The sequence below is a fragment of the Trachemys scripta genome, chromosome 3 (assembly GCF_013100865.1).
Source record: "Trachemys scripta elegans isolate TJP31775 chromosome 3, CAS_Tse_1.0, whole genome shotgun sequence".
Lineage (NCBI taxonomy): Eukaryota > Metazoa > Chordata > Testudines > Emydidae > Trachemys > Trachemys scripta.
Window position 1 is genome coordinate 74,299,193 of NC_048300.1, and position 25,297 is coordinate 74,324,489.

Genomic DNA, 25,297 nt, shown 5'->3' on the forward strand with positions numbered 1-25,297 from the left:
TTCTCATTTTGCAAAATATCCCTGGTTGTTATTTTGTTCCTTCTTTTCACATGCAAGAGAAGGTATTTATTTCAGTCAGACCCAGCACAACCTCCCTTATTTCATCTTGATGTCAAGAAGGATCTCTAGCTATGTCAGTGATCATATTAGTAGTTTGGTATGGGAATTTCTTTTCCCTCACTTTATACTAAAAATTCTTAATCTTTAGGCTGCTGTCAGCAACTTGGGCTGATCCTTCACCCACAGATCTGCTAAATTACTATATGGCCCTCTTTTACGCAAGTTTTTGTTATTAATGTTAAATGGAGAATATGCCAACACGTTAGAAGTATGTTTTTCTCTTGACTTCTACTGTGTATCCAATTAGTGTATGATGAGGGGGAGGACATGTACAACAAGAGAAAACTTCTTACTGGTAATTCTGTTAATTGTAGCCTTTGCCAGTCCTACGTTCATTCCTCCACCTGTTGAGGCTATTAAGTGAGAAGTTATCTTTTTTATTTATATCATATTCTTAGTAATTGTATTCAAATTTTGTAAGTTTCTCAGCTGAGGTCTGGTGCGTCTACACACGTCTTCATGAATAATACTTTTGTCTCCTTGCTTCTGGATTGGTGAAGTCATAATCCTTAGGGTAAGAAGTAGAATGGGAAAGATGAAGGTGATATAGCAACAAAGTAATTTTTCTTTATTTACAGAAATGATACATCAGTTATACTCACAGAAAGTCTGCTATGGGTCAGAATTAAAAGGAATACAAAGAATTGAAACTAACTCCTACTCTGCATGCCTCTTTGAAATATCTTAAACTTCGTGATTAAAATTCCTAGAAGTTATGATTACACTAGAAATAAGATGATAGTCATATGGGAGATATTAATTAATATCAGTTGAGGCACATGGTATTTCTGGGGATTTCCTAACCAGCTTGGGAGGAGCTGTTGGACTGAGCCACAGTGTCTTGCCATTGATCTCCGTTGATGGTTAATCTAGTGTAGAGGTTTATTACTGTCATAAGTTTAATAGCCACAAATATTTTTGATGTACCTATTCTGGATTTGTTTGTTTCAAATTAATTCAGTGTATACCATGTACTCTACTCCTCTGGCAATGTGCATGCAATGTCATTAACCTCAGCATGTTACTAGTGGCTTGTGGAACCGCTGAAGAAAAAAGTACAGGCACAATTTTATCTTCCGTTTCATCTTTGAAATTGACTTAATCCATCCAGGCATTAAGAATAACCACATCTAATTATAGGACAAATGAATCTCAAAATTGTGTGTAATCTTTTGAGGAGCAATACTGGTGTCTACCAGACTCTGTTTTCTGCCTAATTTAACACAATTGAGAGCTTGTGTTGATTTATAAGAATTCTTATGACATTTTGATGATAATCTATTGAAAACCCCTAAAGACCAAACCATATATTTTTTACAATTTTTATTAGCTGGAAATAACCTTTCCTGTTTCCAAATCGCTTAACATTCAGAGACCATATGCCCTCTGTATAGCATGCCGTCAGTGTCATTAAATTCTACAGTAAATCAAACTTTTTAATGTAAACTTAATTTGCTACAATAGTTTTCCAAATTAATGTCTGGTAGTTAGAAGTGCTTAACAAGACAAGTGATAAATTTTATTTTCTTGTATTACTTATATTAGGAAGAAATAGAGCCTTTTCCAGAGGAAAGGGAGAATTTTCTACAACAGTTATACAAATTTATGGAAGACAGAGGTGGGTGTTTTATCTTCAATTATGTAATGTATATTGAAGCTTTGAGCTATGACCCACTATTGCTTTGCAATTCATTTTTGGGAACCAGTGTGGCCATATCCATCTCTTGCTGTGATCTGGGAGATTGTAGTCTGTCACTTGACCCTCTTTGTCTTCTCAGCATTCATGAGTGCTAAAATGCAGACATATCCCTGCTTTGAAAAATAAGTGGATATGCTCCCTGTATATCATACACTATATCCCTGTGTTGTATATAGCTGTACATTTAATACCTAGTTTTGTTCTTAATTTTATTACTGCATACATTCCATTTCATAATTTTAATAAGATGCCTCAATAAATCTATTTTAGAACGACAAATATCATTTGGATGGTTCAATTCATTCTGGTTTTAGCTCGTGTCTTGTAATACCACCTGAATGTTTGTGGTGTTGATAAGGGAAACTGAAATGCCTTTAAAAACATATCCCTTTAATATGTCAAATCCTTAACAGATATATAGGGAGAGATTACAAATAAATATGCTTTCAGAAATCAAATAGTTTCTCTCTTAATTGTGTGGTAAGACTTGCGTTCAGAGGCCTCTGTTTCACCTACACACACACACAAACACACACACACACACACACACACACACACACACATGAATTGTGATATCTTTAGTGGATTGAGATAAAAGTGAGCTTTTAATTAAAGCTGTATAGTTTGATTATGGTTTTTATTATCTTATTGTTAAGGGCCTATCAAATTCACGGCCATAAAAAATGTGTCACGGACTGTGAAATCTGGTCTCCCCCTAGGAAATCTGGTCTTTTGTGTGCTTTTACTCTATACTATACATATTTCACGGGGGGGCAGACCAGTGTTTCTCAAATTGGGGATCCTGAACCAAAAGGGAGTTGCAGGGGGGGTCACAAGGTTATTTTAGGGGGGTTACGGTATTGCCACCCTTACTTCTGCGCTGACTTCAGAGCTGGGTGACAAGAGAGCACCGGCTGCAGGCCGGAAGCCCACCTCTGAATGCAGAGCCGCCACCAGCAGCAGCACAGAAATATGGATGGCATGGTATGGTATTGCCACTCTTACTTTTGCGCTGCTGCCTTCAGAGCTGGGCAGCCGGACAGTGGCGGACGCTGACTGAGAGCCCAGCTCTGAGGGGAGCAGCGCAAAAGTAAGAGTGGCAATACCATACCATGCCATCCTTACTTCTATGCTGCTGCTGGTGGCGGCTTTGCATTCAGAGCTGGACTCCTGGCCTGCAGCTGCCACTCTCCAGCTGACCACCTCTGAAGGCAGAGTCGCTGCCAGCAGCAATGCAGAAGTAAGAGTAGCAGTACTGCAACCCCCCTACAATAACCTTGCAACCCCCCCCAACTCCTTTTTGGGTCAGGACCCCTACAATTACAATACCATGAAATTTCAGATTTAAATAGCTGAAATCATTAAATTTGTGATTTTTAAAATCCTATGACCGTGAAATTGACCAAAATGGGCCGTGAATTTGGTAGGGCCAGACTTACTGTATAAATAGAAAAATAAATAAAGACTGTACTATTAACATGATATGGTCAGAATCAAAGAGCTTGCTGTAATATATTTAGTAACGTGAAATAATTTAGGTATAAATTTCTGGTCTTGTGCTCAGTAAAAGGACACATTTCAAAATATTTTAATAATTGTATTCTTCCACAGGGACTCCTATTAATAAACGACCTGTACTTGGATACAGAAATTTGAATCTCTTTAAATTATTCAGACTTGTACACAAGCTTGGAGGATTTGATAATGTAAGTATTAAAGTTAAGATGGAAAGTATTTCAGACGCATAAAGTCTGAGGAAAAAAATATAAAAGATTAGATTTAAGTCATAGTAAATAAGACTCTCATACAAAAACTCTAGGAATCTGAAAAATTAATCCTGCAACATAATACACCCAGCAGCATTATTAAAAAAACAAACATTCAAACAAACAGATTACATAATTAATTTCTTTGTGATACATGCAGTAGATCTAACTATTGCTATATAATAATGTAGTCAGTCAGAGTACTTCCTTTTTCTCTGAGGATTCAGTGAATACCTATCTCAGAACCTTTGTTTTAGACACTGAGCAAATAGTAGAGACTTCTAAATCGCTGCACGAGACCTCAAATGCAAGCAATCTGAGTTAAGGTTTCTATGGCATCCTTAACTCCTCCCCACTGTGGATCATATATAGAAGACTGTGCTGGCTGGAATTAGCTGAACTGATCTTGAAGCAGCAATTGGATCACTTACTTGGAATTCCTGGGGAAGTAGACTCTATTCCTACTTTTGATGTCTTCCTATAAAATTAACTTATGGATTGGTCATGTATATTCATACAGTAAAATGCAGTGTCATCTTTCTGATGCTAAGGGTCACATACTTAGAGAACAAGATATGTTACAGTACTTTTGAGGGCTGTTGGTACTGAGCATACTAAACAGGTTACAAAACTTGAGCACATTAAGAGTATAAAAGGCAGTGGAAGAGCTGATAGAGGCAGTTTCTGGGGAACCTGGGTATTGCACCATTCAGGACGTTAAAAATTGCCACAAACGTTTGAACTGCCTTCTTTATTTTAAATTAAAACTCCAGCTTTGGTAAATAAGGTTACTATCAAAGTAAGTTTTTGTTATAACCCACTTGGCTGACTCCTGCAGTTTGAGACCGTGGCTGACTGAAATGCAAAACGACAGAAGTTCTAAACTGACGATAATTCTGTGCAGCAGAACAGTGATTTTTTTGTTGAATACATTCTTTTGTGGATCTGAAATTTTTTTAAAAAAATTGTTAGCATTCATCTATTGTTGCGAAGATAATAGACTTAAATTAGTCTTATGTTTTGTACTAGATTAATGTGCACATTTGTATTTTGCTGTGTGTAACAGATTGAAAGTGGAGCAGTATGGAAGCAGGTGTATCAAGATCTTGGAATACCTGTGTTGAACTCAGCTGCAGGATATAATGTTAAATGTGCTTACAAAAAGTAAGTGATACAGCACATGTAAAATGGATGAAATATGAACAGTGATACCATTGTGGCGTGTTATGTATAGATTCCAATGGAAACACCTCTTTTATGAAAAATAGTTACTGTCAATTGCATATTATTAATTATTTTGGAATTTTAAGAATCAGAAATGTAGGACTGGCAAGGACCTTGATAGGACATCTAGTCCAATCCCCTGCACTGAGTCGGGACTCCAGCTTTGTCTACACTACAAAGTTTTGTCAGCAAAAGTTATGCCGCTTTAATTAAAGCATTTTAATTAAAACCACTGTTGCATGTCCACACTAGCTCCTTGTGTTAGCAGAGCACATCCACACTAACAGCTCTTGCATTGACACAGAGAGCAGTGCACTGTGGTGGCCATCCCACTGTGCAACTGGCTGCAGGGTGCTTTGGGAAAGGTTTGCAATGCCTCATGGGGCAGGTACAGCATCACATGATGAGGTTTCTCAATTCCATCCTACTAGATTGCCAGTTGCTTTTCAACTGAAGTTTGGTGTGGGGGAAGGAGGGAAAGGAGAGTGGTGTGTCTGGGGTGGGGGAGACAGCAGGCTGACCGACCTATCCTGAGGCAGGGGGAGGGGGACATCCCCTCCACGTCAGCCTGCTCGGCATAACAGTCTCTCCCAAAGCAGTCTGCTCTGCCTGCCTGCCTACGGTTCTGTGATTCTCTCTGAGTTCTCCCAAAGCCTCCTGTGATTCCCTCTGAGTTCTCCCAAAGCCTCGTCAGCTGCCGGGAGCAGCATCCTGAGAAGCTTTGTTTGCTCTCTGTGCTGAGGAACGTCAAAGCAGCATGGCAGTCCTGCCAGAGGCGGTATTCCTAGTGCAGGGCAGAACAGGAGCATTCCACATTAATGGTTAGTTCCCAATCCCAGAGCAGAGCAGCAGACCCAGCTGTCAGATACTTCCTGGAGCTTTGAAAGGGAGGGGGCGTATGCCTGCAGGACAGCAGAGATTAAAACAGAGAACAGAGCGGTCACAGTAGGCATTGTGAGATACTGGTGGAAGCCAATTATGTCAACAAAACAAACAGCAGATTTAAATTTTATTAGAAAATATTTAAAGAAATAAACGATACAGAAAATTTGAAGCGTTAGCTATTGGTCATTGGGGGTAACATACAGAGTATGGGGGTATGTTGGTGTTTTGGGGCTGGGCAGCACACATAGTATATACACACTGCAATGTCCAACGGTGAGGGTCCACCACCCATACGGGAGGCAGGGACAGTCATGGGTATAAGCAAGCGGGCTGGGTAATGGGGATGGGGTGACCCTCACGTGGCGGGATTCAGCTAGGTTTGGTGGGTTTAGGGCTCAGGGGATAGGGTCCAGCAGGGGGTGTGTGTGGGTGCACGAGGTCTCCCCGGCTCACTCTTGGTATTGGCGGTGGCCGGTGATGTGCTCGGTGTAAATGTCCCGGGACCAACGGATAGTGTCCGAGACCATTAGGCGTCTCACGAGCCGCGCGTAATGACGGCCCACCCCACAGGTCCTCAGCACGCGTTCGTTACACGGGTCCCAGGCACCCAGGGCCCCAACGAGCAGAGCGTCGACGTGCACCTCGTAACCCTTAGTCCGTAGGGTGTCAGCCAGGGGGGCGTATTTTTCGAGCTTGCGGGCTCGGGCTTCGCGGAAGGCCGGGGTCCTGTTCTCGAACGGAATCGCTACGTCGACCAGGATGATCTTTTTTCCCACCTCGTCCGTGACGACGATGTCCGGGCGCAGCGGGCTGTCGGTGCCGGGGACGGTGCGGTTGACAGCGATCTCTCCCAGACGCGGGTTGATGGCCTTCACTAGACGGTCCTGGACGGCGTTGTGGCGTAGCTGCCAGGCTCTGGCGTGGGGCTTGCAGCAGCACAGGACGTGGGGCAGGGTTTCGTTAGCGTACCCGCACTTCCTGCAGCGTTTGTCCCGGTTCCCGTGGCGGATGGCACCGTTGAGCGGGACACAATTCAGCCGGGCGCGGTGAATGAACCGCCAGTCGGCGAACCGGGTGAAGCTGCCTGTGGGGAGGAAGTGGTTGCTGGAGTCCCACTTGCTGGTTATTTCGAAGACTTTACCCTGGTCTGGCTTTTTCTTCAGGGCGTCCACGTAGAGCGCGTGGACGGCGGCCTTCATCTACACTGACGCTTTGTCACTTGAACTTTGCCGCAATAAGCTTTATGCCTCTCGTTGAAGTGGTTTTATTTTGTTGGCGAAACAGCAGAGTTTTGCTGCCAAAAGTAGCTTTGCANGGGCAGAATGGTAGAATGCACAAAGGCTCTGGTTTGAAAAATGTCACAAGTGGGTAAAGGAGGCTGATCTCAAGGGGTCAATAAGAGGTAGGAGTTGACCTTTTGATGCTAAATGAGAGATGACAGATAGGGAATGGATAGGTCGTGAGGACAAGTAGTTTGTGTTTGACACAACAGAAAACAACAACATACATTACAGAAGAGATACAATCTTAAGTATAGCATGAGGTGAACAACAACTTAGGCCTTGTCTATACTACAAAGTTTTGTCAGCAAAAGCTGCCTTTTGTAGACAAAACAAGGGGGGTATACACACTGCAAAAAGAAGAACAGGAGTACTTGTGGCACCTTAGAGACTAACAAATTTATTAGAGCATAAGCTTTCGTGGACTACAGCCCACTTCTTCGGATGCATCCGAAGAAGTGGGCTGTAGTCCACGAAAGCTTATGCTCTAATAAATTTGTTAGTCTCTAAGGTGCCACAAGTACTCCTGTTCTTCTTTTTGCAGTGTGTATACCCCCCTTGTTTTGTCTACAAAAGGCAGCTTTTGCTGACAAAACTTTGTAGTATAGACAAGGCCTAAGTTGTTGTTCACCTCATGCTATACTTAAGATTGTATCTCTTCTGTAATGTATGTTGTTGTTTTCTGTTGTGTCAAACACAAACTACTTGTCCTCACGACCTATCCATTCCCTATCTGTCATCTCTCATTTAGCATCAAAAGGTCAACTCCTACCTCTTATTGACCCCTTGAGATCAGCCTCCTTTACCCACTTGTGACATTTTTCAAACCAGAGCCTTTGTGCATTCTACCATTCTGCCCCTCACGCTTGGAAGAAGATTCCTGTAAACACCTGCAAAACTAATTCACTATTCTTCTCTCCTTAAAATTCTCCTCTGCCATTAAGCCTATAAAAAACTTGACAATAGCTTGGCCACTAGCGTATCAAGACCGCTTCCTACCATGCTGACCAATACTGTCTCACTGTTTCCTTGTACTCCCTCTTTGGTCTGTTTGTATCTATCTGGTGTCTCTTGTTTTACACTTAGATTGTAAGCTCTTTGGGGCAGGGACTGTCCTTTTGTTCTGTTTGTACAATGCCTAGGACAATGGAGTCCTGGTCCAGCATTGGGGCTCCTAGGCACTATGATAATACAAATAATAAAAAATAATAATAGATATAAAAACTTCTTCAGTGCCAGAGGAACTTAAATCTGTGGTTTTGGATGGGGGTTAGTTTGCCACAATATCTAAAATATGTATATATTTTGATGCATTTTTGCTCTTTTTAAAAAAAAAGTACAGTAAAAGCTTTGTTATCCAGCATGTTGGAGGAATGGGGTGTTAGTCAAAAATTCCAGTTAACTAAGAGTTATGCTTACCAATGGAGGGAGGGAGTTTGGTTGCAGGAGGCGGCTCAGGGATGAGAGTTGGGATGTGGGAGGGGGTGTGGGCTCTGGGAGGGAGTTTGAGTGCTGGAGGGGGCTTGGGGCAGGGTGTTGGGGTATGGGAGGGGTTTTGAGGTGCTGGATCCGGGCGGCGCTTACCTTGGGTGGCTCCCCGCAAGCGGTGACATGTTCCAGCTGCTCCTAGGTGGAGGTGTGGCTAGGCCGCTCTGTGCGCTGCCTCTGCCTGCAGGCACCAACCCCACAGCTCCCATTGGATATCCAATGGGAGCTGCAGAGCCAGCGCTCAGGGTGGGGCAGGGATAGCGCATGGAGCCCCCGTAGCCATTCCTCTGCCTAGGAGCAACCGGGACATGTCGCCGCTTGCAGGGAGCCACCCGAGGTGAGCGCCACCCGGATCCGGCACCCCAAAATGCTGTTTTCTAGAGCTTTCTGGTTGGTAAAGTGCTGGATAACACAGCTTTTACTGTATTGGGGAAAAAAAACGGAGTGTAAAACATAATAGGAAGGTAAATCGGAGGAGTGGAAAACCTTGCATTATTATACATTCTATACTGCTGGTTGTCAAATGTTGGTCCACAAAGCCCTTGATGATGTCCACAGAATGAAGTAATTGGGAATCAGTAGTAGGGGATTGGGATGTTAGGAGGATGGGAGATGGTTTTTGAAATGATCTCTTGCTCTGTTATGAAATGGTCAGTAGAATTGACGTTTTTGAGGATAGCTATATGGTATCATGAGAGAACTATCATTAATTTCTATGGTCAGGTGGCTTTCACATTTGTATTTTTTTGCTACTGATGTTCCTAGATAAATGAGTAAAAGGTAAAAAATGGTGGCTTTAACAAGTTTTTGGTTAATTTTTAATATTTTTTGTAATGTCAAGACACTACTTTTGATAGATATTAGCCTTATGTTAGTCCAGTGCTTAAAATATTGTAGATTTTCTTTAGCTGTTCTGGAGAAGTTCTGTAGTGTAACGATAAAGATACAGAATAAAATGGTAAAAAGGTACAAGAATGAGAAGATTATAAATAAATGTATAAAAGAAAAAGCCAAGCATTTGACTTGTTTGTAATGATATTTATACATTACTGGGGTAAAGTTTCTGGAACAAGGAATCTCAGCACAGTGAAATAATCTTTGGTAAATATTTAGGTATGGTGTTACCATTAGTATTCTCCAAGAGCTTTAAGAAGTCAGTTCAAATTCCATAGTATTAAGCTAGTCATTGCTAATGATATGATTGGTTTGAATGATCTTCTTTCTGATGCAGATATAATAGCATTTGAGAAAGGAAGATAGAGGGATAGAATCACAGAATATCTGGGTTGGAAGGGACCTCAGGAGGTCATTTAGTGCAACCCCCTGCTCAAAGCAGGACCAATCCCTTCAGAAAAATAAAAAATGCTTAATGCAGTATTGCAGTAAAACGTCACTTTGTGTTACAGGATGACATATCCCAAATTCACTGAAACCAGGGAGTATTATCAGTTTGGAGTGTATTGGTTTCAAGGCAAACCACTATCACTTGTATTGCTTGTTTCTGTCAGTGTTTATAACGTGCTATCACATGTGGCCTATGTCATAACTAATAATCAGAATCAAGTAGGTTTCTTTCTAGGAGGTTCAGAAAATGCCAATTGTAATTATAAGCTTAATTTTCAAATTGGTTTGACAGTTCATTCAAGATGAGAAGCACTTCTTGAGTTTCCATATTGCAGGGCTGAGCAAACTGGACACTGCTTTCCTTTGATTTTTCCTTTCCTGAATTGTTAGAATATTTTTATTCCTGTTTGTGTTCTTAAATGTTTTCTGTATTTTGGGTATTTCTGTAATACTGGTTGATTAAGAGGTATCGTTTGCGTGTTTAAATATAGTAAGAAGTAGAAACAAAAAAAGAAAAATGGTCAAACTGATACCAGATTTTCACAAACAAGTTTTGTTAGTTTTAATATAACCTATTTATTGTATCCTATGAAATACATGTATTTTATGTAGCAAAGGTGTAAAGATCTCACTAGGTTAATATATATGTAAATTAATGTTAGCATCATGTCATGGAATTTAATTTTTCTTCCTTCAGATATCTATATGGTTTTGAAGAGTACTGCACATCAGCTAATATTGAATTTCAAATGGCATTGCCAGAGAAAATGACGAATAAGCCCTGCAAAGAGTGTGAAAAAGAAAAAGAATTGAAAATGCGTGAAGAACCTGAACAGGATGTAAAAGAAATAAAAGTTGTTAAAGAAGAGCATAAGGAGGAGGAAGAAGTGATCATACAACAGGAAGAAACAAAACCAGCTGAGAATGATAATGAATGTAAAGAAGATGATAAACCCACCTTTCTGGTAAAATACTTTGTTTATGTTAAGCCCAGTTGCTAAATTGAGGTAGTGTTTGTGAGGGAAGTAGGAGGTAGGGTAGTAAGTAGGGCTGAAATCACCTTGGTGGAGTTAAAAAAACAAACACCTAAACAGTTTAGCACGTTGTCTTGATAATGCTTTGTTCTTTCCTTATTATTAATACTGATCATATCACAGCTCTGAAAATAGGGTTTGGTGGCTGACAGCAGCTGCATAGCTAAAGGAGGATAAGTACAACATAGAGAATTTTTCACTTGACCAGAGCTCAAATGGGCCAGATCCATCTCTGGATGTATGCTGGCTGCTGCAGAGGGTCTTGGAAGCAAAATGTCCATGACCTCCTACAGAACAGCTACAACCTACAGTCAGATTCATACCAAAATGTGTGGCCTACTTTGGCCTGAAAGGGGCTGTATCCTCTTAGCAGCTATAATAGTAGGATTTCTGTTTTGAACCTGGCTTTAGATTTACGTCTCAGTCCTACAGTGCATTGCATCTGCATGGACACCTTCCATTCCCATCCCCACACCAAAATCAGTGAAGTTCCACAAGGATTCAGGGATCCACCCCAGGTCAATGCATTGCAGGACTAGGACCTATGCACTTCAGAGGGATCTGTAGGCACATGTTTAAGCCTTTAGAAAGTGCCATTGAGGTTGTTGGGATTCTATGTAGGCATAAAGATTTGTCTGAGGCCTTGGCTACACTTGCAAGTTACAGCGCTGTAACGCCTCCCCCAGCGCTGTAACTCACTCCCTGTCACACTGTCAGGGCACTTACAGCGCTGTATCTCCCTGGGTACACCGCTGCAGGTACTCCACATCTCCAAGAGGAATAACAACTGCAGGGGAGTGCCTACGACTCTGGGGTGTGAATGTAAACGCTTGCAGAGCAGTACTAATCACCTTGTCAAGTGGCCAATCCTCTCCATTGTTGTGACCGGCTGCAGGAATGCGGAAGTGCCAGTTTCAAGCTCTTACCACAGAGAGAACCAAACAGTTTGCAGCTTGCTTTGAGTGAGTGAATGAATGAGCAGGGGGCCGGGAGTTCGGAACTTGCAAAACAGAGAGCTGACATGCTCCAAAAAGCACTCCAGATCTCTCCCCCCACACTCCCTGTCACAATCCACTCCCCTCCCCCCCCCTTTTGAAAAGCACGTTGCAGCCACATGAATGCTGGGATAGCTGCCCTTAATGCACCGCCCCCAACACAGCTGCAAATGTTACAAGTGTGGCCACACCACTGCGCTGGCAGCTGTCAGTGTGGACAGACTGCAGCGCTTTTCTCTACTCAGCTGTACGAAGACAGGTTTACCTCACCGCGCTGTACAGCTGCAAGTGTAGCCAAGGCCTGAGTGAAGTCATTTGTAAGTCAGGACTTCAAGCTACTCCCACACCACCCCCACAAAGACACCTGAAAAGGGTGGCAGGAGCACTACTTGACATCTGTTTTTAAGGCCACTGCATTTAGGGTGAAATCTTTAAAAGGAAATTATCAAAGAGATGCTGTCAGTTTAAAAATTGCATTTAATAAAAACACTAGGCCCTAAGATTATTAAAGATGACTACATTTAAAATATTTTTATTTTTCATTTGAATGCTGTTAATTTTTTTTACTGTTGTTCAGTTTGGAGAATGAAAATTGATTAGTAGGTTTTACTTTTAGTTTAGTTTCTAGTCAGCTTCGCTTTTGGAGTCTCGTGAATTTGGCACAATGAAACAATTTTGAGCCACACAGAAAAAAAATGTTAGTTTTTTGTTCAGAGGTTGTTTCCATTGGAATTGAACAAAATGTAAGGGAAACTAGAATGTCTTGAGTGTTTTTTAAAGCTCGTTTTTTGAAAGAAATTTGGGTGCAGATTTGTTCTGGCAGTTTCACATTAGATGTTTCTTCTATTCAAAACATTAATGGTAGATTCTGTACCTTTGACTCAAGCAATCCTTCTGCAAAATTTAGTCATTTAATAACAAAGAATATACTAGGAATGGTAACAATCCTAAAACTTTGAATTATTTCTTCCAGTTGGTTAAGTGTGTTTTGTCTGCCTTTTTTCAAATACTTGTCATGTTGATTTCTATTGTAAGTTAACTGCATTTTTATATTTTCTTAGGAAAGCAAACAAAACTTGCAAGAATCTATGTATACTCAGTCTGACCAGGAAAAGGAATTCAGTTCAACCAAACCAGAAGATGAAGCCAATCTTGGAGATAAAGAGGAAGAGAATATTAAAGAAATGGAAATTCTTAACACAAACATGGAGGCTGAAGAAAAAGAAAAATCAGGGTAAGAGGTTTTTTTTTAAGTTAAGGAACCTGATGTTCAAAAATATGTTTGAACGTCAACATCAAACGGCATTGAGAGACGCTAATCCTGCAAAGACATAAGCATGTGCTTAACTTCATGTACCATGAATAATCCTATTGAAGTTAGTGGAGCTACTCACATTGCTAAAGCGAAACATTTGTATGAGTCTTTCCAGGTTCAGAGCCTAAATATTTAAAACCCAGTGAGCAAGGGGAAACATACAGAGGATAAGTAATTTAAGTCTATTTGCTTAAAAAAATAAGGCAGCCATCCTAGTGGCCTACTGTTTGCTCAGCTCTGCTACCTGTATGGGGTGGTTTTCTGGTTCCCACCTCTTGCTCTTGGGACTGTTATGGAGACAGTGTTATAGGAAGGGAGTATCTTACATCTCTCAATAGCAGTCTTTGGTTGAGTAGGAGATGATTTTGACAGGATCAGAAGATACTCCTTTCCAGCTCTTCACAAGAGAAGGCGATTGCAAGTGAATTAAAATGAAGTAATATTGGTGCTGGGGCCCAGAGAGTCAGTGGATGAAACAGGGAAGCAGAACTTTCCTCCCTGCATGCATATGTGTATGTATTCTCCACAAAACAATGGATAGAAAGGTTTTCATATTTAAACGCAAAAAGATTTGTTCCATGTATTACCTTCATACATCTGCCCTGAGGTCAAAATGGAATGGACAGTTCTTAATTAGACCTAGCATAGCTAACAACTTACATCCTTGACAAGAACTGCATATACATTGTCGTGTGTCTGAGCACTATTCAGAAGTTGGGAAATCCTAAACCATTGTGTTTTGGACACACATCCTGCCCCTTAGAATCATAGAATATCAGGGTTGGAAAGGACCTCAGGAGGTCATCTAGTCCAACCCCCTGCTCAAAGCAGGACTAGTCCCCAGACAGATTTTTGCCCTAGATCCCTAAATGGCCCCCTCAAGTATTGAACTCACAACCCTGGGTTTAGCAGGCCAATGCTCAAACCACTGAGCTATTCCTCTCCCCTCCCTCCTTTCTTGTCTGAGGGTGAGAGCAGCCCAAAAGGTGATAGAACTTGTGTGGTTGAGCTGCAGGTGTGAAGAAGGTGTGCAGAAATGCTCTAGAACTGTGTTTTATGGAGATTCCATTCACTATACCATGGAAGGGTTTCCTGAGCCTGGAATATAGATGTGGCCACTGCACTGGATTTGGCCCATAGGAAATTGGTGAAACCATTGTGTAAATATTGCATCATTGACACATTTCACTATGTAGAAAGGAGATAGTAAATAATTGATTATACAAAAAATATATTAGGTAGAGTAAAATAATTTGCATAGTTAAAATATAAGATACATTTTAAATTGGAAATCTACCCAAACAATAGAAAAAGTGTGGTGAAGAGAGTTATGCCTCTTACTTCAGAACTGAATTTGGCTCAGTGTCTTTAAAATATCACCCGGCAAGGTCTTTTAAAAGTGTGGGACGTCTTTCTAATACCGATGTTGACCAAATAACAATGTAAATGAAATAATAAAATTATAAAACTATTCTCAAATAACAATTTGTATCTGTTTAACTTGGGATCAGATTAGTTCCTCTACATGAGGAGAAGGCTTGCCTAGAGAATAGGAAGCTCCATGAGTTTCTCCTTGCACAGTTTCTACCAGACTGCTCCATTGTGGGGAAGGCAGGATTTCAGTCCCAGCTTGCGGATTTTAGGATATCTGCTGGAGGCCAGGAGTGTCTTTCTAGAGGGCCTGTACTCCACCTACCAGTGTCTTATCACTCAGTCCTTTTGAAACAGGGTTTTCCTGCTGACCTCCCTCCTGTAATCCCTTCTAAATTGGGTTCCGCAACACAATGGGGCTCTGTGCAAAAGTTAATACAGAATCAGGTGGTATTAACTTTTGAGCTTTTCGCTTCCATTTTATTTTGTGTAGAGGGGAGGCTAAGTGTGATATCTGCAGCACACTAATTCCTCTCCGGTGCTATTCCCTGGCTACTCTTGTATCCCGACCATGTTGAGTAGTCTACACAGATCTGAAGACAGGGAGACAAAGCAGCATCTCCCCACCCCTTCTTTATGGGCAAGGATTGATGTATATGTACGGTCCTTTGTGTGCTGATTGAGAGGTAGACAATCTCTGGGCAATAGAAGATAATGAAAAATTGGTTTCTTAGTGTTCTTATTAGTGTCTTAGTGTTCTTATTGAGTATGTGGAACATCACTCTTATGTTGTCTGTTTCAAAGAGAACTTCCCAGAGTTTTGGAAACTCAACCTTCTGCCTAAATTAGAATTCCCTCATAGTTAATGTGTCCAAGAATAAAATGGCAAAAGGCTATCAGTCTGGCAACTTCAGGACATAAGTTTAACACTGCTAGTTTCAGGAAGAAATGTCCTCCAGCTATCTCAATGTAGTATTGCATAATTAGGTGCCTTCCTCTGTTGTGTCTATTGAATTATTCATTTTGTAAATATTGAAGGCCAAATGGACTATTTTTCTTCAATATGGCATTTCTTAACTTCCTAGAAATTGAGTCATTTGACAGAAAAAAATCCTTTAAAGATACCTTATGTGGAGACATGTCACATATATAAAGTACTATTGAAACAATCTGGCCCAACATTCTTTTTTGTGAGGGGATTTCTCATGGATAGTCAATGAAACTAAAAGGCAACAAATTTAAAACTAGTAACAAGAAGTACTTTTCTACACACAGAACAATTAGCCCATGGAACTTACTCCCTCAAGATTGAGGCCAAGAGCTTAACAGGATTTTTAAAAAGATTGGACATTTATATTGATAACAAGTATATCAACTTTTTATCATAAGGATTAAAAAAGCCAAACAAGATTTTTGAAACAGATATAAGACCTCATGCTTTAGGACATAAGCCAAGCTCTGACTAATCAGAATTGACCTCTGCGGCTTCCTGTCGACGGCGCTTACTCCCACCTCCGCTGGTGGAGTAAGAGCATCGATTCGGGGATCGATTGTCGCGTCCCAATCGACCCGAGAGGTCGATTTCTACCCGCCGATTCAGGCGGGTAGTGTAGACCCAGCCTGAGAGATGCAAGATGCTCCATTCCTCCATGAACCTCTTCCTAGCCTGACTATGCTGTCTCTGCAACCCCTGCCTGGCTTGGGGTGCCATCGGCTGGATCTCCCTTTGGACTGTTGCTTACTAGCATAGAGTCCTAAGAGTGGGAGTACTGGATTAGCCCACACGCAACATTCTCTTGCTAGTACCTGCAGATGGAATTCTAATTTTCACTGGCTTGAAATTTCCTGGACTCTTTCTCTGAGAGAAAAAGAATCTTGCTTGACCAACATCTACTAGGTCCTCAATTAATTTTTGGTTGTTGATGGAACATATGGTTAAGTATATCTGACCAAAATATTTTCTTTTCTAAACCTATAGTTTTGAACTCCTCTGATCCTGATACTTCCACTTTTTAGCACTTGACCACAAATTTTCCTAGGAATTGAGGGTACGTCTATACTTACTTCCTGGTCCGGATGTAAGTGATCTATCTTCTGGGATCGATTTATTGCGTCTTGTCTAGACGTGATAAATCGATCCCGGAAGTGCTTGCTGTCGAGGCCGGTACTCCAGCTCAGCGAGAGGAGTACACGGCATCGACAGGGGAGCCTGCCTGCCGCGTCTGGACCCGCGGTAAGTTCGGACTAAGGTACTTCGAATTCAGCTACGTTATTAACGTAGCTGAATTTGCTTACCTTAGTCCGAAGTGGAGGGTTAGTGTGGACCAGGCCTGAGACTAGCAGATTGTGCCAATATGGAAAAAAATGCTATTTAGCAGACTTAAAAAAAGTCTTATAAACTAATAGCTCTTTTAAAAAGTTAAACAAATTACTTCAAAAACTAGGGGAAAACTCATGGTACATAAAATAGAGATCAAAATCTGATGGCAATTTTCTTCTCTGAGTGAACCTATGAATAATAATAGTGGGCCTCACTAAGTGATTTAAGATGATCTTTCTCACTTAATAGTGAGGATAACATTGAAAACTTAGCCCTGTATGTGAAAGTGAGCAGTGAAATACCAGACAGCAAGACTGTGAACGCATATCTTTGCATGCACAAAAACCTGCATTTGTGTACCTTACTACCAGCTATGCATGTGCATATGTAAGCTTTTGTTTAAGGAATGCAAATTTTGTAGGCATGTTAATGGAGACCATTAGATAGGGATTTTTTTTTAAGACACTTAATGACAAGAATATGTAAGAAAGTAAGTCAGAAACTGTGTTTCACATACAGGAGGTAACAGCTTAACAGATGTATTGTGTTTCTTCTGCCCTTTGCAGTTTATTCTGTGGGTACTTCGAAAAGTAGCATAGTTTTTTTTTGTGTTGTTGTAGCTGTGTTGGTCCCAGGATATTAGAGAGACAGGGAGGGTGAAGGACCTGAAGAAGAGCTCTGTGTAAGCTCAAAAACTTGTGTCTCTCACCAACAGTAGTTGGTCCAGTAAAAGATACTACCTCACCCACCTTGTCTCTAGTTTTTTATTTGTCAGAAGAGGTATATTTTGAAGGCTTTGTGATGAATGAATGTAAAATTGTAGGAGAGGGATTTAAAATATCACAGGAAGGTGTGGGTTACTGTGGCTGGCTGACAGTCTTATTGGTTGGCTTTGAACCAAATAAAGCACTATACATTAAAGTTAACTCATACAGTAAAATTTAATTTTGTGTAAAGTAAATTATTTGAGGGGGAGAAATGCGTCGTCTTCCTTGCACAGTTGGTGTGAACACCAGTTTAAATTTTTCACTGTTAGTGTCAGCACAAAAAGATCAATTTATACCAACTACATTTGTATAGCGTCATATATAGGGGCTCACCCATTTGGTCTGTGCATTGTATTTCTGTGTGTGTGTGTCATGGGGGCATGCCTCTCTAGGATATCCTCTTGTGGCCCTGCAGGTGCATTGCACTCAGCACCCCTTGGGTCTTTTTCAGCAATTGCCCAGAGCAGGTTAGTTCAAACTGTTTGCAGAATCTGATTGATTCACAGTTCCGAAATATACCCCTTTATATGGTTCAATCTAGTCACTTGTTCTACAGACATAACTCACTTGTTTAGCCCCTCTAGTTCACACTCACTCTGGCTCCATGTAAAAGTCAGTTTCTTCTCCTGTCTTGGAGGCTGCAGCCCTCCTCCCAGAGCTGGGTTGTACTTCAAACAATCCCTCTTGAGCTCTCCTTACTACAGGAGTCTCCTAGCTCTCCTCCTTGAAACTGGAAGTAGATTTTTAGGTCAGCTGTAGAGCTCAGGCAGTTTCTCCCCAAGCTGGCCCTTTTCCCAATTTAAAAGTGCTGAAGGATACAATTTTAGGCTGATGCTTTAACCACATTAATTTTAATAACGGGTCTTGTGAGGTTATAATCCAGTACTTCATGTTGAACAGCCTATTCCAACTTCCTGATGTGTAAGTGTGCAGAAGTCTTTTTTGTTTTCTTTCGAATGATCTGTCCAAAAATTTCTGAAAAAACAATCACACAGCAGTTCTACTTCGAGCGATGGTTCCCTATGTGTATTCCAAACATGGGGGTGAGCATGCACACCATGACTCTGGAGCTGGAAGGTTTTCTTAGCACTGTCTGCTGACCTGCATGTGTGTCATGTGGCGCCTCATATTCACAGCTGAGGGTATGATAGGCCTGTCAGTGCCTCTCCAGTTGCCTCTTACCGCCATGTGCCCAGAGTTGGAACCATTGTTCCTTCATGCTTTTAGTCTTTTCGCTAAGACAGTGACTTGGTCAGTTTGTATATAGTTGTTCCTTCTTGTAGATAGCCTTATAGTAGTTGTTAATTAGTTAGTGGTAGTTCACCCCTTTTGGGATACACTCTCCCACCCCCTGGGGACTATGCCCTGCGTTCCAGGGTTTAAAAACTGTTTCCTGCCCACGCTTGTTCTCCCTGAATGACGAGCACTAGTGGGGTCTTTACTGCTTCAGCGAGGCTCACATTGCATCTCGTTGCTCGATTTGTAAATATTTACTGCCCCAGACTTGGGAAGCTTGGGAGCTCCACCTCCGAAAACATCTAATGGAGTAAGCAATGAGACCGAATGCTCACTCAGATCCAGGACCATCAGAACAGCATCCGTCACCGGCAGTGAGTGCTCCTCCCAGCATTTCACATGCCCCGGATCCAGCAGTACCGATGGCCAAAGAGAAGCCCAGGCATGAGAGTAAGAAGCACTCTCATGGGCATAAGAGCAGATTTCCATCATGGGCTGCTTCTAAGCGCAGTGTTTCCTCCTTAAGCCAGGCCAGGTCGGGTGAGATGTCGCTCACCAACACTGCTGCACCAGCACCCAAGCTTCCCCAGGTGGAGGGTAAAGCTAAGTGGAGATGGGATCTGGCGGTACCGATGGTCGAGCCAGTACCCGCTTACCCAGAGCAATCCCTGGCACGTGCACTGCCCATCTCATCGCCACATTCGAGCCATCTAGGCCAGCCAGCCTGTGGATACTAACTAGTCTTCTGGCATCTCCAGTAGCACTCCCCAAACTCCACGCCCTTGGGAGCCCCTTCTCTCAGCAGAGGAATTGGTTCTCCACTCCTCTCCGGACCCCCGCTCGCTTGCAAGGTCCCCACTCCAGTGGAACTGCTCCTATTCCTCCCGGACAGAACCCTCCTGGCACTGCACTGAGCCCCACCCGTTTTGTTGGTTTCACGATTACCAAAGTCATCTTCAGAGTCCAAGGACTTCTCTGAGCCAGAACCATCCTTCTCCCCAATGTCTTGGTGCAGCTCGGACTCATATCCCAGGCCGCCTCATCCACCGGCATATGACCCAGCAACGAGAGTCTGGTATCGGTACACGTGGGGCCCACCGCATGCCCAGGACCCATCCTCTTGGCTGTACTAGGCACCCTGGGACCCCTACCGCCAGTGCTATCCGTTCTGCCAAGCCTCCTACAACTCTGCCTAGGCTCCTCCACCAGCACTGAGGAACAGGCAGATGTATAGCCAGTCCTGCCGGTCCCTATGGTCGCTTCCTCCTCACCTGACGAGGCGCTCATTCCTCCTTCCTCTCTCCCCCAGATGATCAGGACCTGTTGCAGAGGGTGGCAGTGGACCGGGCATACAGCTGGAGGAGGTTCAGGACCAGCAACCACAGCTCCTGGACATCCAGGCCTCAGGGACCTTCTAGGGTGGCTGTCCCTATCAATGATGCCATTCTCCAACCAGCACAGGCAGTATGGCATACCCTTGCCTCATATGCCCCCACACCAAAGCAGGCAGAGTGGAGGTATTGTATCCCAGCTAAGGGAGTGGACTTCCTCTTTTCTCACCCACCTCTCTTGTGCATGCAGCAGAGGAACGGGTACATCAGCACACACAAAAGTTGACCCCCTCCAGACCAGGCAGCTAAGCGATTGGACCTATTGGGGAAAAATGTTTATTCCTCAGCAGCGTTGCAATTTAGGATTGCAAACTACCAGGCTCTGCTAGCCAGGTACGATTTTAATAACTATGTGTGTCTAGTAGAGTTCCAGGATGAGCTGCCACCAGACCAGCAACAGCAGTTTCAGGCACTGGTGGACGAAGGGTTCCTGGTCACCAAGATGGGCCTCCAAGTACGGTTGATGTGGCCAACACGTCCTCTTGCTCCCTTGCAACTGTAGTCATCATGTGCTCATGGCTCCAGTCATCCAGCTTTTCTCAGGAGGTCCAAACTACTATCAAGGACCTCCCCTTTGACAAAGACTATTTGTTTTATGTGAAGATGGACAAGTCCCTTTGCTCTTTGAAGGACTCCAGCGCCACTTTATGATCCCTAGTGATCTACACCCCGGCTCCGCAGTTCAGGCACCCGCAACAGCAGTTCCTTTCCCACCAGTATACACCCTATCTGGCCTACTACGAGGGGCAACAGAAAGCCCCATGCAAGTGACACCAGCCTTTGCCAAGGCCACCTCCTCAAACCACCCACAACCAAAGTCCCAGTTTTGATGGTTTGATTGAGAACTGTGAACATTCCCCTTTGCCACCTGCAGTGTCTCATATAATCTTTGGGGGCTATCTTGCCCCGTTCACTCACAATTGGGGCAAAAAGTACCATGGACAGTTGAGGCCAGAATGCATATAAATGTGCTAGAACTGAGGGCAGTCCATCTTGCATGCCAGGAGTTTCTTCCTTTCATTCAGTCCTACCATGTTCAATTACTCTCCAGCGTTGTAGTGGTGGTATACATCAACAAGCAGGGCAGTGCCAAGTCTCCCTCCCTCTGTTCCGAGCCCATCCACCTTTGGAAATGGTGCATCAAACACGATGTGTAAGGCCCTGCCAAATTCACAGCCATGAAAAACGTGTCACAAACCGTGAAATCTGGTCTTTTGTGTGCTTTTACCCTATACTATACAGATTTAATGGGGGAGACCAGCATTTCTCAAATTGGGGGTCCTGACCCAACAGGGAGTTGCAGGATGGTCACAAAGTTATTTTAGGGGGTTGCAATATTGTCACCCTTCCTTCTGCGCTGCCTTCAGAGCTGGGTGGCTGGAGAGCAGTGGCTGTTGGCGGGGCGCCCAGCTCTGAAGGCAGCGCACCACCAGCAGCAGCACAGAAGTAAGGGTGGCAATCCCATACCATGCCACCATTACTTCTGCGTTGCTGACTTCAAAGCTGGGCAGCCAGAGAGTGGCAGCTGCTGACCAAGGGCCCAGCACTGAATGCAGCAGCGCAGAAGTAAGGATGGCAATACCATACCATGCCATCCTTACTTCTGTGCTGCTTCTGGCAGCATCTCTTCCTTCAGAGCTGGGATCCCAGTTAGCAACCGTCACTTTCTGGTAGCTCTGACAGCAGCGCCGCCACCAGCAGCAGCACAGAAGGGTAGCGGTACGCAAACCCCCCTACAATAACTTTGTGACCCCTCCACCCCCACAACTCCCTTTTGGGCCAAGACCCCTACAATTACAACACCGTGAAATTTCAGATTTAAATATCTGAAATCATTAAATTTACAACTTTTAAATTCCTAAGACTGTGAAATTGACCAAAATGGACCGTGAATTTGGTAGGGCCCTAACTATGTGACACTACAAGCCATGTATCTCCCGGGCACCCAAAATTCCCTAGCTGACGCTCTCAGCAAGATACTGTTCCTCAACCATGAGTGGGAATTGCACAGTGCCATACTCCAATACCTCTTCCACAAATGGGTCACCCCATTCTGGGATCTCTTCATCACTTGTGAGAACAGCAAGTTGCCCCCTTATTGTTCCAGGAGAACCATATGGGAGGACTTGCAAGACAAAGCTCTTCTCCCTGGATGGGTGACCTCCACTATGCTTTTCTCCCCATTCCCCTCCCACAAGTGCTATGCAAGTTTTGCCAGGACTGAGCTACTGTAATACTTATAGTCCTGTTCTGGCCCCATCAGTTTTGGTTCATGGACCTCCTCAGACCCCCCCCACCCGTACACAACTCCATCTCCGATCTTCTCACACAAGATCAGGACCAAGTATGGCATCCCAGTCTGGGCCCTCTTCACCTCACGGCCTGATACCTCTGGTGTTTATGCATCCCACCACCATCTGTTTCAGGAAAGGTCTCCTCAATACCTTCCCACCAGTACTCAGGTTCACACCCCCGTGGGACCTTAATCTCATTCTATCCGCCCTCACAAAGCCACCCTTCAAGCCAATGGCAACATGCTCCCTCTCCCATCTCTCCATTAAAGTAATATCCGTAGTGACCATTACCTCATGATGAATCAGTGAACTGGTGGCCATGGTGGCTGACCCCCCCTTGCACCGTATTCCACAAGGATAAAGTTTCCTTATGGCTCCACCGTAAGATCCCTCCAAAGGTAGTGTTGGAGTTCCACTTCAGTCAGTGCATTCACTCTTTTCTGTCCCAAACTGCATGCCTCCTATGCAGACAGGATCCTGCACTCCCTCGACATGCACAAGCATTCTTATCTCCAGAGGACCCGCTCCTTTTGTGCATCGACTAAACTGTTTGTGACCATTGCCAACTGGTCCAAGGGCCAAGCACTTTCCTCCCAGTAAATCTACAAATGGGTCTCCAGGTGCATCCACAAATCCTACACGCTATCAAACGGACTGCTGCCTGACTGTGTTACAGGATGTTCTACACAGCACAAGCAGCCAAATTGGCCTGCCTCGTGGATGTCTCATGGCAAGATTTTAGTCATGCAGTAACACGGCGCTCCGTACACTTGTTCATATCTCACTATGGCATGACCCAAGGGTGGCTGTTGGTTGCACTGTACTACAGACTGCACTTCCTCTCCCTTCCTCACACCGACCTCCACACTGATCACTGTTCACCCACGTTTGGAATACCTATAGAGACGATCACTCAAAGAAGAGGAGGAGGCTACTTACCTGTTACTCAAGGTTCTTCGAGTTCTGTGGTCCCTATTTGTATTCCAGTACCCACCATCTATTCCCTCTGCTGCAGACTGGACTACTCAGCAATAAGAGAGTCACTGGAGAGGCATTGATCCACGTGGCCTATTATACCCTCAGCTGCAAGCATGAGGGGACGCACATGCAGGTCAACAGACAATGCTAAGAGAACTTTCTCTAGTGCATGGCACACATGTGCACCCCACATTTGGAATACAAATGGGGACCATACATCTGAAAGAACTTCCAGTTGCAAGTAAGTAACCTCCTCTTTGGTGGTAGTAGTAGTGTAATTCTGCTAGTGAGTACATGAACATACAGCTGCAAGAGAGGTAGAGGATTTAGAGATTTGGCAGCAAGAAGGTTCATGGGGGGTGGAGAGGGGCTCTTCTGTCTATGAAGAAAAGGATGGAGAGTCACTTCTCTAGATACACCTTTTGAAATAAATAAAAGCATTGGAGAGGGGACTGTTTAAGGATTTGGAGGCTGCAGTGAGGTCCAACGACAAAAGCTTTGGCAGCATTGCAGCTGATTCAGACATAAGAGTCGGGAGGTAATTGGTATAGCGAAAAAAGCCAAGGGGGTGTCAACAGAAGTTGAATTCCCTGGAGGATTTTCATTCGCAGTTCTGGGAGATGTGGAGGATCATCCTGAGGCTCCCTGCTGTCTTCATAATTTGTTAGAAATAGTAGTGTGTGCCAAAGCTAATGTGATCCTCTTTTGTCTCTTCTTCCTCCCTTGTTCTGATATTTTTGTTTTCCTACCTTTTAATCATGTGTCAATCTTTCCATATTATTACTCCTGTAATTAAATCTACAGTAAACAAGATTCCATTTGAGTCCCACATAAAGAACGCTATATTAATGTGTAGTAATCCATGTTGTTTTCCTGGGTCAAACAAAATAAAGGGCCAAAAGCTATATTCCGTACCAAAGCATTTGTATGAAATTGAGCAAGCTGAGAGACAAACATCTAAATATTAAGATTTAAAAACAGCAAACTAAAATTATATGCAGTAGTAATAAGTCGACAATTCAGCATTTATATTTAGACAGCCTGTCTCAAGTATACCTAATATCCAGTCCCCTGATGCTTCATCATATTTATAGAATTACAGATGGAGACCCCAAAAACCTTTTTTTCCCCCCAGATATTTTATTTTTATAGTAGCAGCTAGAGGCTCCAACCAAGATTATAAAGAGCCATTGTGCTAGGCACTGGATAAACACATAAGAGACAGTCCATGCCTCAAAGAGTTTGCACTCTAAACAGACGTGACAGACAGGAAGTGTTCTTATCTTCATTTAACTATAGGAACTGAGGTACAGAAAAGATTAAATGTCTTGCCCAGTGTCACACATGGAATCTTTTGCAGAGTTGGGAATTGAACCCAGATCTCCTTGAGTCTTAGTTCAGAGTCTTAACTAAAAAACCCATCCTTTCAAGCCAGATGATGTGTTCAAATAATGAAAAATATTTCCCACTTCAGAAGGACCATTCTGACTTTGACCAAGCGAGGATAAATTAAGTTGACAGAAGATTCAGCACCCCAGAAATCTGCAGATCGCTATATTAACTTAATGCTTGGTTACATTACTCTTACATTTGTTAATTATTATTTATATATGCTGCCATGTTATTGGTACTGTATGTTTGATGAGATTTGGTTTTGACCCTATCCTGGGGTTGTGCAACAACCCTAATCAAATTAACTTTTTATTGGCTGAAGCTGCTGGGAAGAACTTTTACAATAAGGATTGGTAACACTCTTTCTGTCAGACACAATGGCCCTAAAGATTACAGGG

At 43.1% G+C, this 25,297-nt stretch overlaps 1 protein-coding gene across 3 annotated transcripts in view; it reads left to right on the plus strand.

Annotated features, from left to right (window-relative positions):
- Positions 1 to 25,297, plus strand: part of ARID4B (AT-rich interaction domain 4B) — a 154,278-nt gene that overhangs the window by 90,051 nt on the left and 38,930 nt on the right. For all 3 annotated transcript variants that reach the window (XM_034765068.1, XM_034765070.1, XM_034765069.1), the window contains exons 12-16: positions 1,666 to 1,738; positions 3,431 to 3,525; positions 4,652 to 4,749; positions 10,504 to 10,771; positions 12,897 to 13,069. In XM_034765068.1, coding sequence (XP_034620959.1) covers positions 1,666 to 1,738; positions 3,431 to 3,525; positions 4,652 to 4,749; positions 10,504 to 10,771; positions 12,897 to 13,069 — 707 coding nt within the window. The remainder of the gene's footprint in view (positions 1 to 1,665; positions 1,739 to 3,430; positions 3,526 to 4,651; positions 4,750 to 10,503; positions 10,772 to 12,896; positions 13,070 to 25,297) is intronic.